The sequence below is a fragment of the Periplaneta americana genome, chromosome 7 (assembly GCF_040183065.1).
Source record: "Periplaneta americana isolate PAMFEO1 chromosome 7, P.americana_PAMFEO1_priV1, whole genome shotgun sequence".
In the NCBI taxonomy this organism is placed as follows: Eukaryota; Metazoa; Arthropoda; class Insecta; order Blattodea; family Blattidae; genus Periplaneta; species Periplaneta americana.
In genome coordinates, this window is record NC_091123.1 from 54,273,412 (window position 1) to 54,296,456 (window position 23,045).

The following is a 23,045-nucleotide window of genomic DNA, read 5'->3' on the forward strand; positions in this document are numbered from 1 at the left end:
AGAAATATAAATAATGAGAAATAATTGTGTTATAATTCAATTTATTCAAATTTAATTTTGTATTGAATTTAACTTTCTGTTTACTTTGATTATATATTATATTAATATGTAATATGTATTCCTGTAGTTACACAAGGATTTTCTATTAAATTTGTCACTTAGGCCCTTTTTCTATGTTGTAATTTATTAACAATATTAAAACAATATACCATGATTTTAGTGTGTTTTTTCCAAATACATGTTTGTTTTCTGAGCAGTTAATGAGGATTAGTTTAATATCACGGAATTAGGAAACCACTGTCACGGAATTTGGATCCCTGTCACGGATTTAGAAGCCACTGTTTAACAATGGAGAATCATAATATATTATATACCAAACTTATGAAACTGATGACACTGAATGTTGTAAAAACTGTAGCTAAAGGTCCAAATAACGTCATTTAGGTGTTATTTGAAAATTTGTGTTACAATTTTGGCATAAATATAGACTTTATTAAATATGTCACGGAATTAGGCAACCTTACCCTACATATCGCACAAGAGCAAATTATAAATTATGTCCAAACTCTATTTCAGGACACTAATGACATCGCCTAGACAATAAGTATGGAGAAAGTTATGTATCTTCTTCATTTCATTTGCTTCATGTCTGCGGCAGTTTCGGGAGCAAGAATTTTAGGAGTATTTCCCACACCACCAAAAAGTCATCAAATTATATATCGATCACTGATGAGAGGATTACAATTACGTGGCCACGAGATTGTAATCATCACCACGGATCCTAAATGGGACACGAGTGTAAAAAACTACACGGAAATAGACCTATCGATTTTAAATGAACACTGGAAGAAAAGATATAATTTCGTTTCATTAAATCTGGGAATAATCGGCTTTGTAACAGATTTATTGTACCTTGCTACAGATGCATGTAAAATAATGTTCAACACTCCTGATGTTCAGCGATTGCTACAGGAAGGAAATAAGTTCGATGTGGTAATAACAGAATGGGTGGCACTTCCATGCTCTAGTGCATATGCATACCATTTCAAGGCACCTTCGATCGGCATCACGCCGTTTGCATTAATGTATGGAGAATTAGATTCCCTGGCAAATCCTTCTAACCCGGCGTATACAACAGACCTTAATATCTCGTCCTCAGATCGAGCTACATTCTGGGAGAGGCTGACACGTTTCTTATATTCATTGTGGTTCAGATATATATGGTTCATGATACTGTTACCTGCTCAGGACAAGATTGCAAGGGAGCACTTTGGAAGAGATATGCCAAATATCGAAGACTTGAACAAAAATGTTAGTCTGGTACTTGTGAACCACGTAAACACAATAGCATATGTAAGGCCCTATGTTCCAGCCATTGTAGAAATAGGAGGAATTCATCTGAGGGAACCTCAACCATTAAATTCAGTAAGTTACTTTATTTTGCTTAATAATTAATTTCATCTACTTCATTTCCATCCGTCATTGTTAGCATCATCAGCAGCAGCATAATCATCATCATTTTGACCTAAATGAAAAATTTTCAGGTTTCAGCTCCTAAGGGAAGATTGTAAGGTATTTGTTCAAAAATATAAAGTTTCGGAATATGTATGATAAGACTTTCTTGTGTTAAATTCTAACGTACCTTGTTTACACGTTTCGACCTATTTATGGGTCATCCTCAGAACTGGTCGTTGTTGGTTTTGGCGCCTCTTCTTTGTTTCCTGAGAGGGTATGTTCGTGTGGTATAATGTAGAGTCAAAGAGTGTGTGTGTTCTGAAATTGAGTTGTGTGTTGAGAATTTCGTTGGGGTGTATTTTCGTGTGTCTGTATATTTCATATTGTTCTAGTGTGTTTAGTTTCTGGCTTTTTGATTGGATGTGTAGTATTTCCATGTCTGTGTTGATGTCTCTGTGTGTGTGGTTAGCATTTGTGATGTGTTCTGCATATGTGGAGGTGTTTTGTAATTTTGTTATGGCTATGATGTGTTTTTTGTAACGTGTTTGAAATGATCTGCCTGTCTGTCCTATGTAGAAGTTGTTGCAGGTGTAACAGTAGTATAGGTCGTCTGGCAACAAACATTTCAATGTGCACAGAAACCAAGTGCTCCTACCGATCCTACCAGCTTAGCACATGACGTCATTGTTCCACGCCAACTAACTGATAAGGAAAGACATAACAGAGAGGTAGGTCATTTTGTACTTTAAGACTGACCTGAAGTACACCGATTATTTAGTCCTGACAGCTCAGCGACGCGAAAGAGGGGAACAAATAGAAGTAGTGGGGAGAGCTCCGGAGTAGAGATAAGGGCGAGCGGTCGGTAAAGGAATGCAGTAAAGCTTAATTGTACTAGAAACATTCGGCTCTACCGCACGCATGACATCCGATCGCTCCGAAGGTAAGCGAGTAACTAACCCAAACACCCCCTGGCGTAACTAAATGGACTTGCCTGACCCAGGCGCACATCTCCGGCGACTGTCAGGACTAAATAATCGTACTGTAGTATGATTACGACATTGATAGATTACACTATCTAGAGTGAATCGTACTTCACAGGAGCAGAACTTTGCTCTTCAGGAGTTTCATGACAAATGACTTAATCCCTACTCCATTATGACCGGTAGGAGCACTTGGTTTCTGTGCACTTTGAAATGTTTGTGCAGAGCTATGCCATTATGATTTCCTGTCATGAACGTGTTCAAATATAATTCAAGTCATACATACATGGGTAGGCGTATTACCGTAATTAGCAGGTAAGCATATTACTGAAATTAAAATAACGGGAGCTATGCTCGCGCACTGGATGTCCAGGTCAAGGACAAATTAACGTCAACATGAGCGACGCCACCGATATGTAGAAAGTTATCAGTTGATTAACGTAATCTAAAGAAAATACTGTACTCCAACCACGAGAAAGTCTCCAGGGAATGAAACGAAGCGGGGGTGATGCTGTGAATGAATGTTGATGTCATAAGATGTCACAAGATCACACACGTGGGTACTCGTATCTCTATTGGCTATCTCTCAAAGCACACAATAGCCCTGCCAAGACTCTGGAATTCGTTACCTGCTAGCATCAGGGACTGTCGAAATAAAATTCAATTCAAACGCAAACTTACTAGGCACTTGGTCAGTAATTGAGACTCGTTCAGACATGGTTTCTTGTAAATAGTTCTTTTAATCTACCACAAAATATCTCAATATCCGGTAATTTCATCACTATAGAATTTTGTTATTGTAGGTTTAATTTGTAATTTAGTAAATACAAAAATATTCTTTGTTCTTAACTTCTATGATAAAATGTCTAGCTTTCATTAATCAGGTATTCTTGTCATACTTTAATTTTTATTGTAATTGTAATTGTAAATTTAATATTAATTGTAATCTTATTGTTCATGTTATAGTTGTAATCCCCTGGTAGAGGGGCAGAGAAGGCCTGACGACCTTATCTCTACCAGGTTAAATAAATAAATCTAATCTAATCTAATAACACTGATACACACATATTTATACTACCCTAGTTACAAAATTAGATCACTGTTAATCTCTTGGTCTTTTAATCCCTCCATACAGGAAATAACATATGGAGAAGAGCGCATGGTTTTTAAACTGACGTTATAACTCTAATATTATCTATCTACTTCGCTCCAATAGATGACGCAATAGTAAGCACATTCCTTTCACGGTTTATCTCCTGGTTGGAGAACAGTAGTTGTTCAATGTTCTTCTCTCAAGATGCTTCTAAATTCTCTAATGCTGATTATATAATTAATTAATTCAGTCATACTTTATCATCTGATATCTTCTTCTAAACGCGTGTGTAATCAAAAGTATCCCAACATAGTACAAAACTCGTAACATGTTTTTACCTACAGGACCTGCAAAACTTCCTGGATGGAGCTCCTGAGGGTGTGATATACTTCAACCTCGGAACTAATATTAAGAGTGACACACTAGCAGCAGATGTAAGGAAGATATTCCTGGACGTGTTTTCAGACCTGCCACAGTTCAGAGTGCTGTGGAAGTGGGACACGGACGAGTTGCCGGGACAACCCAGCAACGTCAAGGTGGCCAAGTGGTTTCCGCAACAGGATCTTTTAAGTATAGTGTCTACATATTGTTACCTCTTACTTCTCCTTTATCTCTACGCTGAACAATATTAATTCATGATCTGGGAAATTAAATGAAAGTTTTCAGAATCTCTCACACATAAAAAGAGTTTCCACAATATCGCCATTCTGTCCGCCAATTAGCAGTAGAAGCTCCTAATTTTTTGTAAATATTCACTGCTGAAGACTTAAAAATTTGTTTTGAGACTACTCACACAACTACTACTACTAATGATATACAAGGTTTTATTTATAAACCTTGTCCGCTCACGCGGTGTTTTACATCTCGGCTACTAAGCGTGTAGCAGCCGGCGTCGCCCATACTTCAACTCCGCTCCCTAAAACTTGTATAAAATCTTACTTTCTAGAAGGTGCTGGAAATGTTCCTCCCGCGTAAGCGGACAAGATTTATAAATAAAGCCCTGTAATAGCTTTTAAGCGTTGTGGACTACTTTCCTTAATAATGGAGGCGACTGATCGCTATGGTGCTTCTAAAACTCGTCGCACCGCTAGACGAACGGCTAGAGCGTTGTCTTTCCGCGCTTGTAACCAAGGTTCAAATTCTGGAAAGTCCAACTGAAATTTATGGTGGACAAAGACTGTGTCAATCAAAAGCGTATGCAAGTGCAATATAGTTATGAACATTATCGAATACACATTCCAACCTGCACGTGGTGGACTTTCTAACCCGAGCTACCAAGCATTAAGGCGCTTGCCTTCCGGTCTGAAGTTGCGCTGGGGCGCGGGTTCGATCCCCGCTTGGGCTGATTACCTGGTTGGTTTTTTCCGAAGTTTTCCCCAACTGTAAGGTGAATGTCCGGTAATCTACGGCGAATCCTCGGCCTCATCACGCTATTACCAATCTCATCGACGCCAAATAACCTCGTAGTTGATACAGCGTTGTTAAATAATGAACTAAAAAAAAGTAACTCAGCATTACGTTAAGTCTAGAGAATTCTCGTTCATACGCGATAGTACGCAGCCCGATTCCAAAAATAGCAAAACTGCACAATGTGCTTGTTTACGTTAAGCCGTCAATGTCTCCATTGAAGAGTGCGGCCGCACTTGTGATGGTGATATAACATGAGAGATAAAGGCAGTAACAATATTTTTAAATGGATATAGGTTAAGGAACTAACACATACTAGCGAAAATATAACATCAACAGTATCTGCGTGTGGGAATCGGTTATTTCAGAAACGACACAGATACATCATTTTGTTTTTACTAACATTTCTGATATTAACCTGGCTATACCCTTCCATGACCGGAGTTTGATGACACTACTGTAAAACAAGAATCACTTTACTAGGTACAGGAGAGAAGGAAAGCAGTGCATCCATTTACGCAAACTGAAAACTGTTACGATGTTGAGTTTGATAATTTTCGTTAGGATTTAAACACTAATTAACTGAACTATCCAGGCGGAGGTGTTCATTGTGCAATGTATAGCACACTGTCACAGCACATTAGCATACAACATTAAGAGTGCATTTAAATTGAAAATAATCATAATCTGGATATTTTAAACAAATTTTTAAAAATGATGGACGTTCATTTCGATACAGGCTTCAGTCATTTTGTGCATATTATCGTAAACGTTTTTAAGTACAGTTTCTGAAATGTAATATATTTTTTCTTGAATGTAATTGTTTAATTACGGACACAGTACTAGTGCGAAAATATGATTAAATGAATGCACTTTATTCACTGGAATATACGACCATATTTCTGGAACGTACTATACTCACTCACTCACTCAGTACTGTATACTGTGACCGTAGGACGACTTTGACTGCATACGCGGTCTTGGTTCTGTGTAGAAGACGGGTGCAAGTTTACTAATAGAAGGGGTGGGAGGGAAGTACATTAAAAACTCAGGTACAATAAACATTGATGTAAAAATAAAATGATGTCCCTGTGTAAGTTTTGGGAAAACTGCAAAATAAAAAAAAAGAAACTCACTGCAGCTTATACATTAATGTACGTTACCGTTTCAGGATGATTTTTTTGTATTTGATTGCAATTTTTCTAAATATTTTTAAGCAACTTTTAATTAGTCTATATTTGAGGAAGATTGTGGACATGTATTGCTTCTCAAATACATTAAATATTTACAGTAAACTTCATAATAATTTATATTTATTTCGCATGTAAGCTAATAAAACAAAAGCTATTTAAGTACAAATTTAGTACATAATGTATTTTGTCCTTCATGTTAAAGAATGAAAAGAAAAATTCTAAAACGTTTGAAAGTGAAAACAATTATATCTCATGAAGTACCACACTACAACTCCTCACATGCGTCATCTCTGTTGCTACTAGGCCAGGAAAATGTATCTTCATAAAATCGCTTGCTTTCATCCCCTTCAGGGAAATACAGTTATGACTTCATCACTTAAAATAAGGCGGCCAAATCTACTTTTTCCTACAGACGTTCAAATACATACTTACTGGCTTTTAAGGTTCATTGCCGCCCTCATATAAGCCCGCCATTGGTCCCTATCCTGAGCAAGACTAATCCAGTCTCTATCATCATATCCCACCTCCCTTAAATCCATTTTAATATCATCTTCCCATCTACGTCTCGGCCTCCCCAGACGTTCAAATATATGAATTAATGTTCTAATAACATAATAAACAGGTTTTAGCTAAAACTGGACTTGTGCGGTTTCTTAAAAACATCTATTCAATTATCGAACCTGCTTAGTTCATTTACCGGAAGAAACAAGAATACAGCAGCAAACATAACAGTCTCTGTCACGGTGAAGCTTACCGCATGTGCAAACAGTAAGCAAAGTAACAGACGTGGAATTACACAAGCGCCCGTCTTCAGAACAGTGTTGCCAAATATGATTTTAAACTGAAAATTATGTGTAGCTAAAACATTTGAAAATAATTCCAGTTTTAAATTCCATTTAAATTATTTCCAAATACGGAATAATGTTACTCCAATTCTTCCTGGGATACTGTCGATGTTCTCCTGAAGGACGCGGCCCACCGTCCAGAGAGGTGCCTGAAAAAAACATTGCCTGCATAGGCGTATTGCCTAGAAAGATGAAAGCTTTAGCATTCCGCCACTATGAGAGCCTTCCGGAGCCTGCAATGTAACGCTTTTGCTTTGAATTATCTCCCATTCATTCACTCTCCCATTATATTAAGTTGGCCATAGTAGGCGTATTTAATATCAATTTGCAATAGAAAATTGTACTTTATTACGCGTTATTTTCGTCGTTCAATTAAATACCGTAGCTTTGGCAGCATAACTAATAATTTATTGAATCGCTTTTGAGAGACCCCATAAGTCAAATTTTAACAAAATTGAGTTCACTGCTAATTCCCGTTATATACATACATACATACATACATACATACATACATACATACATACATACATACATACATACATACATACATACATACACACATACATACAAGTAAATCCCGAAAAGACAAAGTATATGATTATGTCTCGTGACAGAATACGAAATGGAAATATAAAAATTGGAAATTTATCCTTTGCAGAGGTCGAAAAATTCAAATACCCTGGGAGCAACAGTAACAAATATAAATTACACTCAGGAGGAAATTAAACACAGAATAAATATGGGAAATGCCTGTTATTATTCGGTTCAGAAGCTTTTATCATCCAGTCTGTTGTCAAAAAATCTGAAAGTTAGAATTTATAAAACAGTTATATTACCGGTTGTTCTGTATGGTTGTGAAACTTGGACTCTCACTTTGAGAGAGGAACATAGGTTAAGGGTGTTTAAGAATAAGGTGCTTAGGAAAATATTTGGGGCTAAGAGGGATGAAGTTACAGGACAATGGAGAAAGTTACACATCACAGAAATGCACGCTTTGTATTCTTCACCTGACATAATTAGAAACATTAAATCTAGACATTTAAGATGGGCAGGGCATGTAGCACGTATGGGGGAATCCAGAAATGCATATAGAGTGTTAGTTGGGAGGTCGGAGGGAAAAAAACCTTTGGGAAGGCCGAGACGTAGATGGGAAGATAATATTAAAATGGATTTGAGGGAGGTGGGATATGATGATAGAGACTGGATTAATCTTGCTCAGGATAGGGACCAATGGCGGGCTTATGTGAGGGCGACAATGAACCTCCGGGTTCCTTAAAAGCCAGTAAGTATATAAATATATATATATATATATATATATATATATATATACATACGCCATTTTGTAGAAAAACACCACAAATCAAACGGTATTTCTGTTGTCACATGTGCCCTTGAAAATTGTGTTTCGTGGAGAAGGCCCATAAGTCAATGATAAAGCTGACAAAATGAACAAAATTATAGTGTAAGGTGTTGTGTTTGAAAAATTAATTATTATTTTCTGTCTGAATTCTGGATTTATTAGAATGTTGTTTTTGTGTAATGTATTATTGTATTAAGTTATTACATGCATAAATGTATTATTTATGTCCTTAGTGACATTTCACAAAGAGTAAAGTTTGTTCACATGAAGCTTTCAAATACTGGTTTTGAGAATCAAATTCGTATTATTTTTTAACCAAATTTTCTATTATTTTATGAAATAAACAGATTGTTTTGTTAAATATTTACCAGTTTTTTAAAAACACAGTAAGTGAAACATTCCCAAACATGAATATTGAGTCATATTTAAAAAAATATTCTTTTCCTTACAGAAAAATGCGTTATGTTTTTACCAATATTTCTCATTTCAAATATTCCGATTCCTAACTCATGCATCTCTTTTAAACAGCTTTTTGTGTTTCCCCTGAATTTTGTATTTTGTTTCTCAGAAAACTGATTCAATTAGCCATGAAGTTTCTAATAAGATTTATTTCAAATCATCCGTCCTCAAGTGAGGTTGACCACTGGGATCTGGAATTAACAAACATAAAAGATAAAGGGAAATGAAACGAGCAAAATAATGATTCGATTTGTACATTAAAACAAAAAATTACGTGTTAACATATAAATGATAGTGTAGAATTTGAAGAGAGGCCTTCAGAATTTCCATTACAATCTTCTGAACCTCATAAAAGGGAATTTTAAAGGATTTAAAGATATTACATGTAAATTTTGGTAAACAACCCCTCGCTCCAAATAGTAAGCATGTAACATCCCAGTTGTAAACCGAAATGCCATATTTTTCACTGACATATGGAAGACAACGTAGATATTTAGCTCGCTTGTCATCATTTATCTACAGTGCTTGATTCGTGTCTCGTTCAAAGCAAATCGTAGGGTCTAAGACCATCGCCTTCTGCGTTCTTCTATTGATGACAATTATATCGACTCTTCTATGAGAATCGTCTTCTGATATTGGATTATTCAAATATATGTTGCTCTGTGTAGGAAATTTTTCGTTAAAAGCAAATATTTTATTTTAATATACACGGTGTAAACGATATAAACTACCAAAATTATACAGACTGTTAATCTCGGTCTACTAAACATGTGCAGTGAAATTTTGTTTTTTCATCTATTATTGTTTTTAATTCCTAAAATATCATGTTTTTAGGATTGATAGTAGTCTAATATTTACTGTTCGAGTGAATGCGAACTTCATTGCCAATGACCTTCCGTCCAACACGCTAACACCACCACAATAGAGAGATAACAGAGTACTCTGATTTGTAAACAAGGATATCACTATAGGTGGCGGACCGAAATAAATAATGACGGTCTAATATTTCCAAAAACATTAGACTCACAGGTAACATTTTTTCTAGGAAAACCACAGAAGTTAAGGAAAAATTTCATTAGACTTTTTTGTTGAGTAATTTATTTATGCTTTATTACCAGTATTTTTTTTTTTTTGCAGTTTATATCGTTCACACTCTGTATAATTACAAAGAAAATTATTTAACCAAATCATTATAATCTCCGACCAATAATTTTATAGTAGGCTACTGAGAACATCTTATTTTTTTCAGATCACCCCAGCATCAAAGTATTCATTTACCACGGAGGCCTGGAGAGCACACTAGAAGCCATTAGAGCCAGCGTTCCTCTTATATGCATTCCATTCTTCGGAGATCAATATCTCAATGTGCGGAAGATAGCTGAAGAAGGAGCAGGAGTGGCACTGGATCTAGACAAGCTTAGCACACATACTATCATAGCGGCAATTAGGAACACTATTTACAATGCTACGTAAGTAGATTTTGACCATTACACTGTAATAATACAGTGCGTCCAGGCCGACGATGGGGTGCATGAGTGTTCCGCGTGCGGTCTAGTAGGTCACGGCGTTTATCCAGTACTGGCCCGGACAGATAGAAGAAAGGAATCACAACGTGCGGGCTATTCCATCTCAAATCGACCGAAATATAGAGAAAATTGACCTTGCAATTTTTAAATATAATGAAACTTTTTCTGTCCGTTGACAAATGTGATACAATGCTTTGTGCAAAGTTTGAGGCATCAGAACTTCATAGTGTTTAAATTAAAAATATTTAAATTTATCGTATTTTCATAAAATTAGCAACTTTAAACTGTTGTGGCTCCGAAACCCTTTCACGCAATGATCAAAATCATGGTTTATTTTGATGCTGAGAAATTAAAGTTTATATTGACATATAAACAGATTTTCTTACTTTTTATGGAAATGGATAAATTTAGATTTTTCTTCATTAAGACGCCTTTGCCCACGAAAAAAATATTTTTAAAATACATGGTTAGATTCCGCATTGAAAGTACAAATAAACACATATTTTTTACTGGTGCACCGTTGATAAGAAAGTATTGAAAATATCAAATAAAGAAAATAAATAGTACGCGCGTGAACTAACCAGTTGACTGTAGGTAGTCGAGACAAGCAAGGCCAGGAGACAAACACGTGATGTGTCGTCTAGCAGTCATGGCTGGGCTAGCTTTATCACAAGTTTTCATAAACACAGGATTAAAATGACGCCCAATGCTCGCTTATCTTCAGCTCTCGGCCAGTGTGTGGGGTACTGCGCCGTTCAAATCTAGGCGTGTGAAAATAATTTATTTAATACCCTCGAAACTTATTGCCGAGCCACTAAGCAAACAATGCCGAATCCCTCTTAATAATGCAAGGTTTTTTCTCAGTATTTTTTACATTTTTACAAATGGGCAAAAAGCCTAAAAGTAAGTAAAATCAGATTATCTGTCGCTCTGTATACAATAAAAATAAGGATTATTTCTTATCATAACCAACTAAATGTCAGCTTCAAAATGAGCTCCCGTCCAATGTTCTGCAGTAAGTGGTTCCAGAGTTCTGAGCGCTAAAAGAGGCTTGTTTTTATAAAATACGCTAAATTTGTCGCTCAATAGTACGAAAACCGTTTGACTTTCGACAGTATATTTTTGAAAATGTACTCTCCTCAGCACCTTGTATAAATAGGGAAAAAATTAGAGTATTAAAAAAATGCGAGGTTTTTTACTGATCGATTTCATATGGAATAGCCCGTGCAGAGAGCGAGTGACTCACTTGAAGGCCATGCAGCTACTAAATGCGTAAGTTAGTTGTTTCTTTGTGCAGTGTCCAGACGTGAGAGTCATTCATTCATTTATATCGTTTTGTCCAAGGGCAGGTCTTTCACTGCAAGCCCAGCCTTCTCCAATCTTTTCTATTTTCTGCCTTCCTCTTTGTCTTCGCATATGATCCACATATCCTAATGTTGTCTATCATCTGATATATTCTTCTGCCCCGAACTCTTCTCCCGTTTACCATTCCTTCCAGTGCATCCTTCAGTAGGCAGCTTCTCAGCCAGTGACCCAACTGATTCCTTTTCCTCTTCCCGATCAGTTTCAGTAGGCTATCATTCTTTCTTCATCCACTATTTCCTACACAGTTTCAGTTCTTATTTTGTCCAGTCTTCCCCATAGCCACATTTCAAATGCTTGTATTCGCTTCTCTTCATTTTGTCGTAATGTCGTAATGTTTCTAACCCATAAAATTCCACACTCCAACAAAGCACTTCACTAGTCTCTTCTTTACTTCGTTTTCCAGAGGTCCGTAGAAGATGTTCCTTGGCTATTGCTATCTTCCTTCTGACTTCCTGGCAGCAGTTCATGTTACTGCTTGTAGTACACCCCAAGTATTTGAAGCTATTGCTCTATTGCCTCATTTCGACTTCGTTAATTTACCTTCTTTTTTTTTCTTACGACAACCATGCTCTTCGTCTTATTTACCTTTATCGTCACACCATACTGCTCACAGCTGTCATACAGCTCCAGTACCATATCCCTTGGTATCATCTCCTCTTCTGCTAACAACGCCATATTGTCAGCAAATCTTACGCACTTTATTATTCTTGCTCCTACTATCACTCCTCCCATGTTCTGAAAAGTTCTTCACTAAGTCCTCCAAGTAAATGTTGAAGAGGATGGATGATAAACGGCATCCTTGAGGTAATCCTCACCCTATTTTACTTCCTTCAGACATTTCTTCTTCTATCCTCACTTCGACTCGTTGTTTCATATAAAGATTACTGAACAGTCTTCTCTCTTTTCAATCCTCATCTATTTTCCCCATCAGCTTATTCCAGTCCATTCTGTCAAAAGCTTTTTCTAGATCCACAAATACAAGATACACTTCTTTATTCTTCTCTGCGTATCTTTCGCCGATTGTGAGAATGATAAGGTTGTTAAAATTGAATGTATACGAGTGAACCATGTATTGTGGGTCCCTATCACCACGGCATAACGCGTCCTCAGGTTGCGGATAGAGGAGACGGCCTCCAGAGGGTAGCCGCGAATATATTGAATAAACATTCGTGGACAGTCGATAAGGGGTTGTCCTCCAGTCTGGGGGGTTGGGTGAAGGGCTAACAACCCATCACCGTAAAAAAACGAATCCATACAATAAACTTCGGAATGGAACTCCACGCATTGTTTTTTCTTCACCTGAAATAATTAGGAACATTAACTCCAGACGTTTGAGATGGGCAGGGCATGTGGCACGTATGAGCGAATCCATAAATGCATATAGAGTGTTGGTTGGGAGACCGGAGGGAAAAAGACTTTTGGGGAGGCCGAGACGTAGATGGGAGGATAATATTAAAATAGATTTGAGGGAGGTGGGATATGATGATAGAGATTGGAATAATCTTGCACAGGATAGGGACCGATGGAGGGCTTATGTGAAGGCGACAATGAACCTGCGGGTTCCTTAAAAGCCATTTATAAGTAAATATACCAGTGAATATATTAGACTAGTGGCTTGTGCAGCAAATACTGCTGCAAACTAAGTTCGTTAGACGTTCAAATAAAAATTTTTCAGATTTATTTTCAATGAAGAATACTTGTCTTTTTGATAGTTATTTGCTTCCATAATAATGAAACATACTCCCTCTGAATGGATTTTTTAGGCCAAATGCTTTTTCTTGAACCTATCCAACTTCAGTTTTTGAGTTTCAAAGCCAAAACGTAAGTATCAATGTCAGGACGATAGCAGTAGCTATTTCAGGTCATTGTGGATTGTAGGCAAAAGTTAAAAAAAAAAATGTCAGGTTTGCTAAGCTTTCGAACAATAGCATTTTCGTATAGCTGATGCATGTAGAACTTGAAATCTAGAGCGTAAAATCATTTTATCCTACTAAGAGATCTTGCTGAAATGATCTGGAGACAACAAAATTTTCTAGGCCTCTTATTTTATCAGTAAGTAATACCTTTTGATCTTTCCTTAGGAACTGTAATTTTTGCGCTCTCTCGAGCCAATACTGAAGACAATGACACATATCAATATCTACACTACACCGCCATTAAGTGTACGAAAAAGACCCAACCCCACTGGGTTAATAAGTATAAAAATATTTGATTTTTAATGACAATATTATTATCTTACTTAAGTTTTGTATTTATATATAGCAGCCACTCAGTAAATTATAGAAATGAAGATCTAAATTAAGATATTCTCTACATTTACTTACATAACCACAAAACGTTTCACTATCATGTCATGAATATAGCATCAGTATTTTGTACAATTAATGAAAAATAGATGCATCATGATATTAACTACAATAATATTTAATTTCTAACGGTAATAATGTTATCAAACGACCTCAAGTTTCGTAGATTTGAATATCCAATACACAGTTGTACTCAGAAAATTATACTTTGCAGAATCAGTTTTTAATAACAAATTGAATTGAGCTCTAAATATGTCGGCAATCCTGCAGGTCATGGCCTATTGTTTATTGTAGTGTGTGTTTTGTTCTGAAATTCAATCAAGTCGGCCGTGATTGAATAAACTTAGTTCTCAAAACTGACAACAGATGGATTTTGGAAAATAGGAAAATTATGTAGGAAAATTGACATTTCACTGAAAACTACTACTTTTCCGAAAAACTCTGGATGCCAGGCATGAAAATGAGGGGTCTCTCATTAAAATCCGTTCAGCCGTTTTCCCGTAATTTCCATTACCAGTTCAAATTATATATATATATAGATTGTTACACCACTGAAATTCCAAGAGAAAAATCCATGCTTCAACAAAGAATTTTTATGTATGACACATACGTAAAAACCGAATCATGTAGAGGCGTGTATAGGCAATTTCAAGACAACGTTCCTGGCGTCCCAGTTCCAGCTAGAGACTATTAGATGTCTTGTGAATATGTGCAGGAAAACGGAATAATTTAACACTATACTTCCTAATCCGAAACGGAGGATGTGTAAGTCAATGAAATTGGTGCAGCATTCGAACGCTCTCCAAAGAAATCTTACGACATATTGGCCCAGATCACATATAGATTGCTCATTCCTATGTTAAAATCGGTTGCATTTTGAAGAGAACAACCGCCAGGATCGCCACCCGTCCGCCGTAAACGAACATGAGATGGCAGTATAGTCTCTAATGCAATTCAAATAGGAGTTATGACGTGACTTCTTATGTAACAACTAGATGGCAGCATAGTAAACCTGACAAAAGGCGTTACCGTCAAAGACTATACGCAGAGCAATCTGGGTATATACTATGATCTAGGGCAGCGTTTCTCAAACTATGGTCCGCGGACCACCTGTGGTCCTCAAGGCTCCCCTTGTAGTCCTTCGAAAAGGACAGAAGAAAAAACAAAATTCAAACGAATTGCGTATCATACTATAGCTGAAAATCTCAGAGTTTGGAAAGGACACATGGCAATCACCTTTCACTTTTTCTCCCAATACTGATATTTTATGAAATTTATTACCCTACCTGTTCACCGACTTCCCATTCTACTCTTAGCAACAAAAGTGGGATTTAAAGCACTATGAACGTGGTGTTTCTTGCCATCTTTTCCCTGCACATCTGCTGATGACATGTAGCTAAGTACATTGGCATATCTTTCATATGTATTCTCAAAACTAAACGAACTAAATCTCTCTGTACAAGGTAATTATTTGGCTGTTCTCAATGCGCACAAGAAAATAAAGGAGTTTGAGAAAACTTGGTTTGTGAGTCAGATCCGTAAAACAGAGGATTTTTTCACTATTTCCACTAGTCTTTTTTGGTTGCAAATGATCTCGTTATTGGAAGAGGATTATGCAATGACATACATTCGCATTTCGAAACTCTGAGGTTACAATTTGAAACTTATTTTCCAAGTATATGTGACGAATTTTCATGGGTTCGTGATCCCTTTCATTGCGATATTGAAAATAACAAACTTTCATTACGTGAAAGAGAACAGTTAATTGAACTCTCGAATGACACCGAACTTAAAATAAAATTCCAAGAGGAAAGTACAGACCTCATCACAAGTGAAAAGAGAATAAAGTGAACTGTACAATGGTGCTTTACAGATTATAATTCAGTTTGCTTTCATATATCTGTGTGAGAAAGGGTTTTCATCACTAACTCTAATAAAAACAAAGTACAGAAATCGACTCGATGTATGTGACGATCTCCGACTTAAGGTTACCAGCGTACGTCCAAGTATAGAACAACTGTGCAAGAATCGGCAGACTTATCCATCTCATTAATGTGAGTACCAACATTTTTTTTATTTTGTTTAGTAAATAAGTTAAAGATTATCCAAACTCTAACAGCCTTGATTTATTAAAAAACGAAAATGAATTTTTTCTATTAACATTAACTTAATCAGTTAATATGAATATAAAATTAAGTGAATTAAATCAATTTTAAATAATTAATTCTGTTTTAAAATATAAATAGGCTATACCTACAGGTATTATAATATGCTACAAAAATGATAAATTTGTTTTCGAAAGGAACCAGAGTAAGGTGGTCCGCGGAACTGTTGAGACTTAAAAAAGTGGTTCCCACTTCAAAAAAGTTTGAGAAACGCGGATCTAGGGTATTGCACAACAAGTAGTTGTGTAGAGTTCGCATATGGAGAGTGGAAATGCCCATCTCTGATATAGGCCTACTCATAACACAAAACTAATACACGTTGTCTATTAACACTGCTTTTCATTTTCAGGTACAAGGAAAATATGAAGAAGCTTTCGGACAGACTGAACGATCAACCTGATAAGCCTTTGGATCGAGCAATTTGGTGGGTTGAGTACGTCATTAGGCACAAAGGAGCGCATCATTTCCGCTCAGCAGCTGTGGACCTCACGTGGTACCAGTACCTGTTACTCGACGTCGTTGTCTTCGTTGTTGTCGTTTTTATAATCACGATTTCAGTTATTTACAGGACGATACGATTTATATACAAAATACAATAATCGCAACACAACAAATTTAAGGCTACATAGTTTACATTTCTATAACTACAGTGAATGAGAACGAGGATTATGATTGACACTTCGTGGGTGAACTCACATTTGTGGGGGTTCGGTGTTATCTTGCCCAATAACACTTCATGACCCCATTATGTCAACCTTTGGGTCATGAATAATTGCGATTGGGCAATGTAATGCAGAGTCTCTACACGGCAATTTTACTTGAAGCAACTAAGTGGAAGTAAATCCCAAAAAGACGAAGTAAATGATCATGTTTCGTGACCAGAACATACTTACTTACTTACTGGCTTTTAAGGAACCCGGAGGTTCATTGCCGCCCTCACATAAGCCCGCCATCGGTCCCTATCCTGAGCAAGATTAATCCATTCTCTATCATCATATCCCACCTCCCTCAAATCCATTTTAATATTATCTTCCCATCTACGTCTCGGCCTCCCTAAAGGTCTTTTTCCCTCCGGCCTCCCAACTAACACTCTATATGCATTTCTGGATTCGCCCATACGTGCTACATGCCCTGCCAATCTCAAACGTCTGGATTTAATGTTCCTAATTATGTCAGGTGAAGAACACAATGCGTGCAGTTCTGTGTTGTGTAACTTTCTCCATTCTCCTGTAACTTCATCCCTCTTAGCCCCAAATATTTTCCTAAGCACCCTATTCTCAAACACCCTCAACCTATGTTCCTCTCTCAAAGTGAGAGTCCAAGTTTCACAACCATAAAGAACAACCGGTAATATAACTGTTTTATAAATTCTAACTTTCAGATTTTTTGACAGCAGACTGATGATGACCAGAACATACTACAAAATGAAAATATAAAAATTGGAAATTTATCCTTTGAAGAGATGGAAAAATTCAAATACCCTGGAGCAACAGTAACAAACATAAATAATACTTGAGGGGAAATTAAACGCAGAACAAAACATGGGAAATGCCTGCTGTTATTCAGTTGAGAAACTTTTGTCATCCAGTCTGCTTTAAAAAAACTGAGAGTTACAATTTATAAAACAGTTGTATCACTGGTTGTTCTATATGGTTGTGAAACTTTGACTCTCACTTTGAGAGAAGAAGAAAGGTTAAAAGTGTTCGAGAATAGGGTGCTTAGGAAAATAGGCCTATTTGGGCTAAGAGAGATGAAGTAACAGGAGATCGAGAAAGTTACACAGCGCAAAACTGTATTCTTCACCTAACAGTCCTAGCATAATTAGTAACATTAAATCCTGATGGGCAGGGCATGTAGCACGTACGGGCGAATACAGAAATGCATAATGTGTGTTAGTTCGAAGATCTAAAAGAGAAAGATCTTTGGAGTGACCGAGACATAGATGGGAGGATAATATTAAAATGCATTTGAGGGGGATGGGATATGATGCTAGGATAGGATCTAATGGCGGGCTTATGTGAGGGCGGCAATGAACATTCGGATTTTTTAAAAGCCATTTAAGTTAGTAACGCCGAGTCTCCACCCATGTGAGTTCGTCCACGAGGTGTCAATCACAACTTTATTTATCACTCACTGTAATATGAAAGTATAGCAAATATTTACCTCTAACCACTGTCTAGTATATACAGTCACGAAGCTTGAGTTGTTGAGGTTGCTAGGAACAATAGACTGTGTAGGTACTATTTCGCATTGTCTGTAACGAGGCGATAGTAGCGATCCTAGTGGTTAGCAACTATCTATGGATGCATATTTATTACATATTGAGCTTCGTGACTGCACATACCAGACTGTGCTCTAACGTTCTGACTCAAAAGTTGTATTGTACACGATGATAACATTATATTATTACAATAGTAATAAATTAAAAATTGATATTTATGCTGTTTGGTTTCAGGGACAGAAAAACAATACATAAATAATTAGATTTCCATGCAAAAAAAAAAAACCTCAGTAATTAACATACTAGTAAGATTTTTTTAGTTTCAAGTCTCAAGAAAAGCAAACACTTTTGTTAGAAAATCTACGAACTGGATGTGATTCTTCACGATGTTAACGTAGTTAAGTTTTATTTCTATGTCCTCCGTTCCGCGATCACTGGATACGACACCGTTGCATTTCCGCTTATAAGAATACGTGAGAAATACAATTTTGTAAAAATGATTCACGTACTTGTAATATTTCGTGTTGAATTGAAATAAATTTTATTTCTTTTTGTTAAGTGAAGTTTGAATTGTTTAAATAAAGTTCAGTACATTTCAAATTCAGTTATTTGTTCAGTATAGTGTATATTAATTAACACTGCTTTTGCATATGTATTTTACATGTATTGTAGGATTGTAGCATACACTGAAGGCAGTGGTTTTCATTACAACTCTAGAGTAGTTATTTGTAATATTTCAACATGCTTATCTAGGTTGGCAGCTCTGAATTCAGTAAAATCAATTTTCAATCATGGCGACCGTTTGTTATGACGACGAGAAAACATACTATTGTGAAAAAATTTATATTAAGAAACTGAACACAATATTAAAGATGTTTTAGTCATAGTAGTAGCACAGTCTAGTATATGAAGAGTCCACTGCAAGAACCAAGACTGTCAATGCATAGCTTAAGACATAGAGAATATACATACAGAGTTATATGGCATTAACACTGATAGTCATTGTCCAGTAATGATCGGAAAATCACAGTTAAGCTTTGAGCGCTAAGCATTTCAAATTTTCATTTGCTTGTCCTGCAAAATATATTCCAAACGACATCCATCATTCTTCAGTGGACTCTTCATATATAGTCACGAAGCTAAATACGTAGTAAATATGCATTCATAGATAGTTGCTAACCACTAGTATCGCTAATATCGCCTCATTACAGACAATGCGAAATAGTACTCGCACAGTCTATTGTTCCTAGCACCCTCACAACTCAAGCTTCGTGACTGTATATACTTGACTGTGGTAGTAGCTTATTTGAAGGATATCTTAATTACAGAGTAAATCGTTATTGTGTTTTGTTTTCTTTTTTTTTTCCATTTAAAGTCGGATTATTATCAATTATTTTCACAGAAAACATTAGTCTTTAAGAACATAAACCTTCAATCAAGTGCCTCGCAAAACCGAATAAGACAGAAAATCTCTGTAAGCAAAGCAGACAGATGTGCAGAAAAATAACAAAACAATATTTTACGTTACCATAGACCAGACCTGCAGAACTGTAACTCCACAGAGCGACTTCTTTCCTCCCCTTTCTTACCCCACCCACCTTTTCTACCTGTGCGGTCATGGCATTCTAGTTATGCTCGGCTGCATCAACATTCTTTCTCGCGGCTTAAGTGATCATCCCCAATAGTAGTGAAGTGAGGCTGACGTCGTCAAATTTCCCCTACTTGCGAGTTCTGCAGGGCTGCCATAGACTTGTAAATATAATTGAAGACATTATTACAAAAACAGCCATTGTCAATTTTTAACGAAAATGAGTTAAGAGCACCATCACGTGAAGGCCAGTGGCGGCTCGTAGTCAAATGTACAGAGTAGGCAAAATTTACAGAACATTTTTATGTAATTCCCGCGATTCAATGACAGCTCGCTTTCATCATGCCCCCCGAAAACTTAACTCTTGCTTACATAACAATACTGTTACATCAATGAGCCGTCTCATAATTTGTCGGTTTTTTTTCTAGTTTATTGTTATACTGTTGTCTTGCAACCCTTGTTGTTCAGACAACATTTCCGAAATTGGATTCAAATTCTTTTCAAGTCTCTTTAGACTTACCGAGTTGCAAATATGATCTGATTCCAAGTACCTTCTTTAGATTACAATAACAAACATGACCACCTACAGCTTAGCTTTAACTTCACTTCCTGTTAGCCATTTATGTGTTTCATATCATACTTACTTACAAATGGCTTTTAAAGAATCCCCAGGTTCATTGCCGCCCTCACGTAAGCCCGCCATCGGTCCATACACTGTGCAAGATTAATCCAGTCTCTATCATCATATCCCACCTCCCTAAAATCCATTTTAATATTATCCTCCCATCTACGTCTCGACCTCCTCAAATGTCTTTTTTTCCTCCGGCCTCCCAACTAACACACTATATGCATTTCTGGATTCGCCCATACGTGCTACATGCCCTGCCCATTTCAAACGTCTGGATTTAATGTTCCTAATTATGTCAGGTGAAGAATACAATGCGTGTAGTTCTGCGTTATGTAACTTTCTCCATTCTCGTGTAACTTTATCCCTCTTAGCCCCAAATATTTTCCTAAGAACCTTATTCTCAAATACCCTTAACCTATGTTCCTCTCTCAAAGTGAGAGTCCAAGTTTCACAACCATACAGAACAACCGGTAATATAACTGTTCTATAAATTCTAACTTTCAGATTTTTTGACAGCAGACTAGATGACAAAAGCTTCTCAATCGAATAATAACAGGCATTTCCCATATTTATTCTGTGTTTAATTTCCTCCCGAGTATCATTTATATTTGTTACTGTTGCTCCAAGATATTTGAATTTTTCCACCTTTTCGAAAGATAAATCTCAAATTTTTATATTTCCATTTCGTAGTGTTTCTTACCATGAAGGATTAAATTTTCTTGCACCTTTAGCACTGACTTTATGAACAACAGAGCTTAATGCAGGAGTGGGTCGTCCATTGTCCAAAATACTTCTCTTTTCAATGTCATTACGACGCGAAAACGAACAACGTAACAGTTTACTTATATCAGTCATAATATAATATTATTGTTATCACTTACATTAACTATAAATCACCAAATATACGTAACACTAATATACAGTAAGTACTTGCAAAAATCACATTTTCTAAAATACACTGTTAAAAAAAAAAACATATTTTAAAACACACTGTTTACAAACTGTTATACTGCTCGTAACAATCTACGTTCCAACTCGTGAAACTTCCAAACAGAAATTTCGCAAATCGTAGGTGTTCGATAATGCTCGTGGGTTCTCGTTAGGGCAGGCAGAATTCTAGCGCGCTGGCTTAAGCATAGAACGCATGCGCTAAGAAAGCATTTAGAATAGCAATCTCTTTTAATGCTTACTCCAGGGCCAGCTTTGAAGTTACGTGGAAGGTCGGCTAACTTCGCTTCTGCCTATCTTCTGACGCATCGTGATCTGTCCAGTGTATGCTTGTCGCATAAATCGAACTGCCAGTAGTAAGCAACGTCCAATTAACCCTCAAAAAATCCCATTCATAGTTATTTGAAGAATTTCTAAGCACCTAGACAAGAGTATATAATTATATACGGTTTTCCAAATGTGTTGGGGCAGTTAATAAATATCCACTTTTAGGTTTTTCTAAATGTGTTGAGGTAGGCTTAGCCTACCCTGCCTGCCCTGAGGAGCCGCCTCTGGTGAAGGCGCATTTTTGTCACAATCTGAAATGTGTTTAAAAGCCAAAAACGATCTGTATCAGGTGCAGTAGCCATAAGAAAAAACACCGATTCTACAAAAACAGCCCATGTCATTCTGCTTTCGTACAAAAATTGCCCTTGTCAGCTGACATGGGTTGTTCTTTTGTTAAATGTGTTCAGCACTGAATTGATTAGGTACATTATGCATTATATAATAATTATTGGCAGCATTGTGTTAAATTGAATAAATATTGAAATGTTTCATATTGCAACAATGAAGTCATCGAGCATTCCATTTTAGTCTCTTGTACAGTATTGGCAAAAAAGAAACCGGACCGACCCTTGTAGCTGATTGCATAGCCTTGTTCACTCCAGAAAATGGTAGATTGGTAACTAAGACTTTCGTGATTCGAATTCTGCCTGGGAAGGAAACTTTTTTTTGTTCCTTATTCAAATTTATGTTCAATACTTTTCGATTGCTAGTAAAATTCATGTTTTGGGAATAATAAGTTAATTAAGTAGTAAAATATCGCTGCAATCGAAATAAGGAACAAAAAAAGTTTCCTTCCCAGGCAGGATTCGAACCACGAAAGTCTTAGTTACCAGTCTATCGTGCTCTGGAGTGAACAAGGGTCTAAAACGTGATACAAGGGTCGGTCCGGGTTTTTTTTTTTTTTTGCCACTACTGTACATCATGGCTAGTAATGATGGGAGTGGATTAAATTTTCAAAAAAGAAAACGAAATGGCAGAAAGGAAGATTTTATTAAGAAAATTAATGTAGAGGGAAAATAAAATACTAATCACGTAGGGAAATATGTAGCAGCTTGCATTATAAGGTGAGAAAAAGTTCAGATGGTATATCCAAAGATGTGCCTGTTTGTCGCAATGCGTTTATGAGTTTGCATGAGATAACAGGCATAATTGTTGAACTATCAGAAATCTCCTACTGAC

The 23,045-nt window shown here is 36.6% G+C and overlaps 1 protein-coding gene across 1 annotated transcript; it reads left to right on the forward strand.

Moving 5' to 3' along the window:
• Positions 1 to 580: 580 nt before the first annotated feature.
• LOC138703105 (UDP-glucosyltransferase 2-like) lies at positions 581 to 19,444 on the forward strand. The gene is made up of 4 exons (XM_069830692.1): positions 581 to 1,425; positions 3,873 to 4,098; positions 10,042 to 10,261; positions 16,504 to 19,444. Exons 1-4 carry the CDS (start codon positions 607 to 609, stop codon positions 16,751 to 16,753), a joined length of 1,515 nt encoding a protein of 504 aa, XP_069686793.1. The 5' UTR covers positions 581 to 606; the 3' UTR covers positions 16,754 to 19,444.
• The last annotated feature ends 3,601 nt before the right edge of the window (positions 19,445 to 23,045 follow it).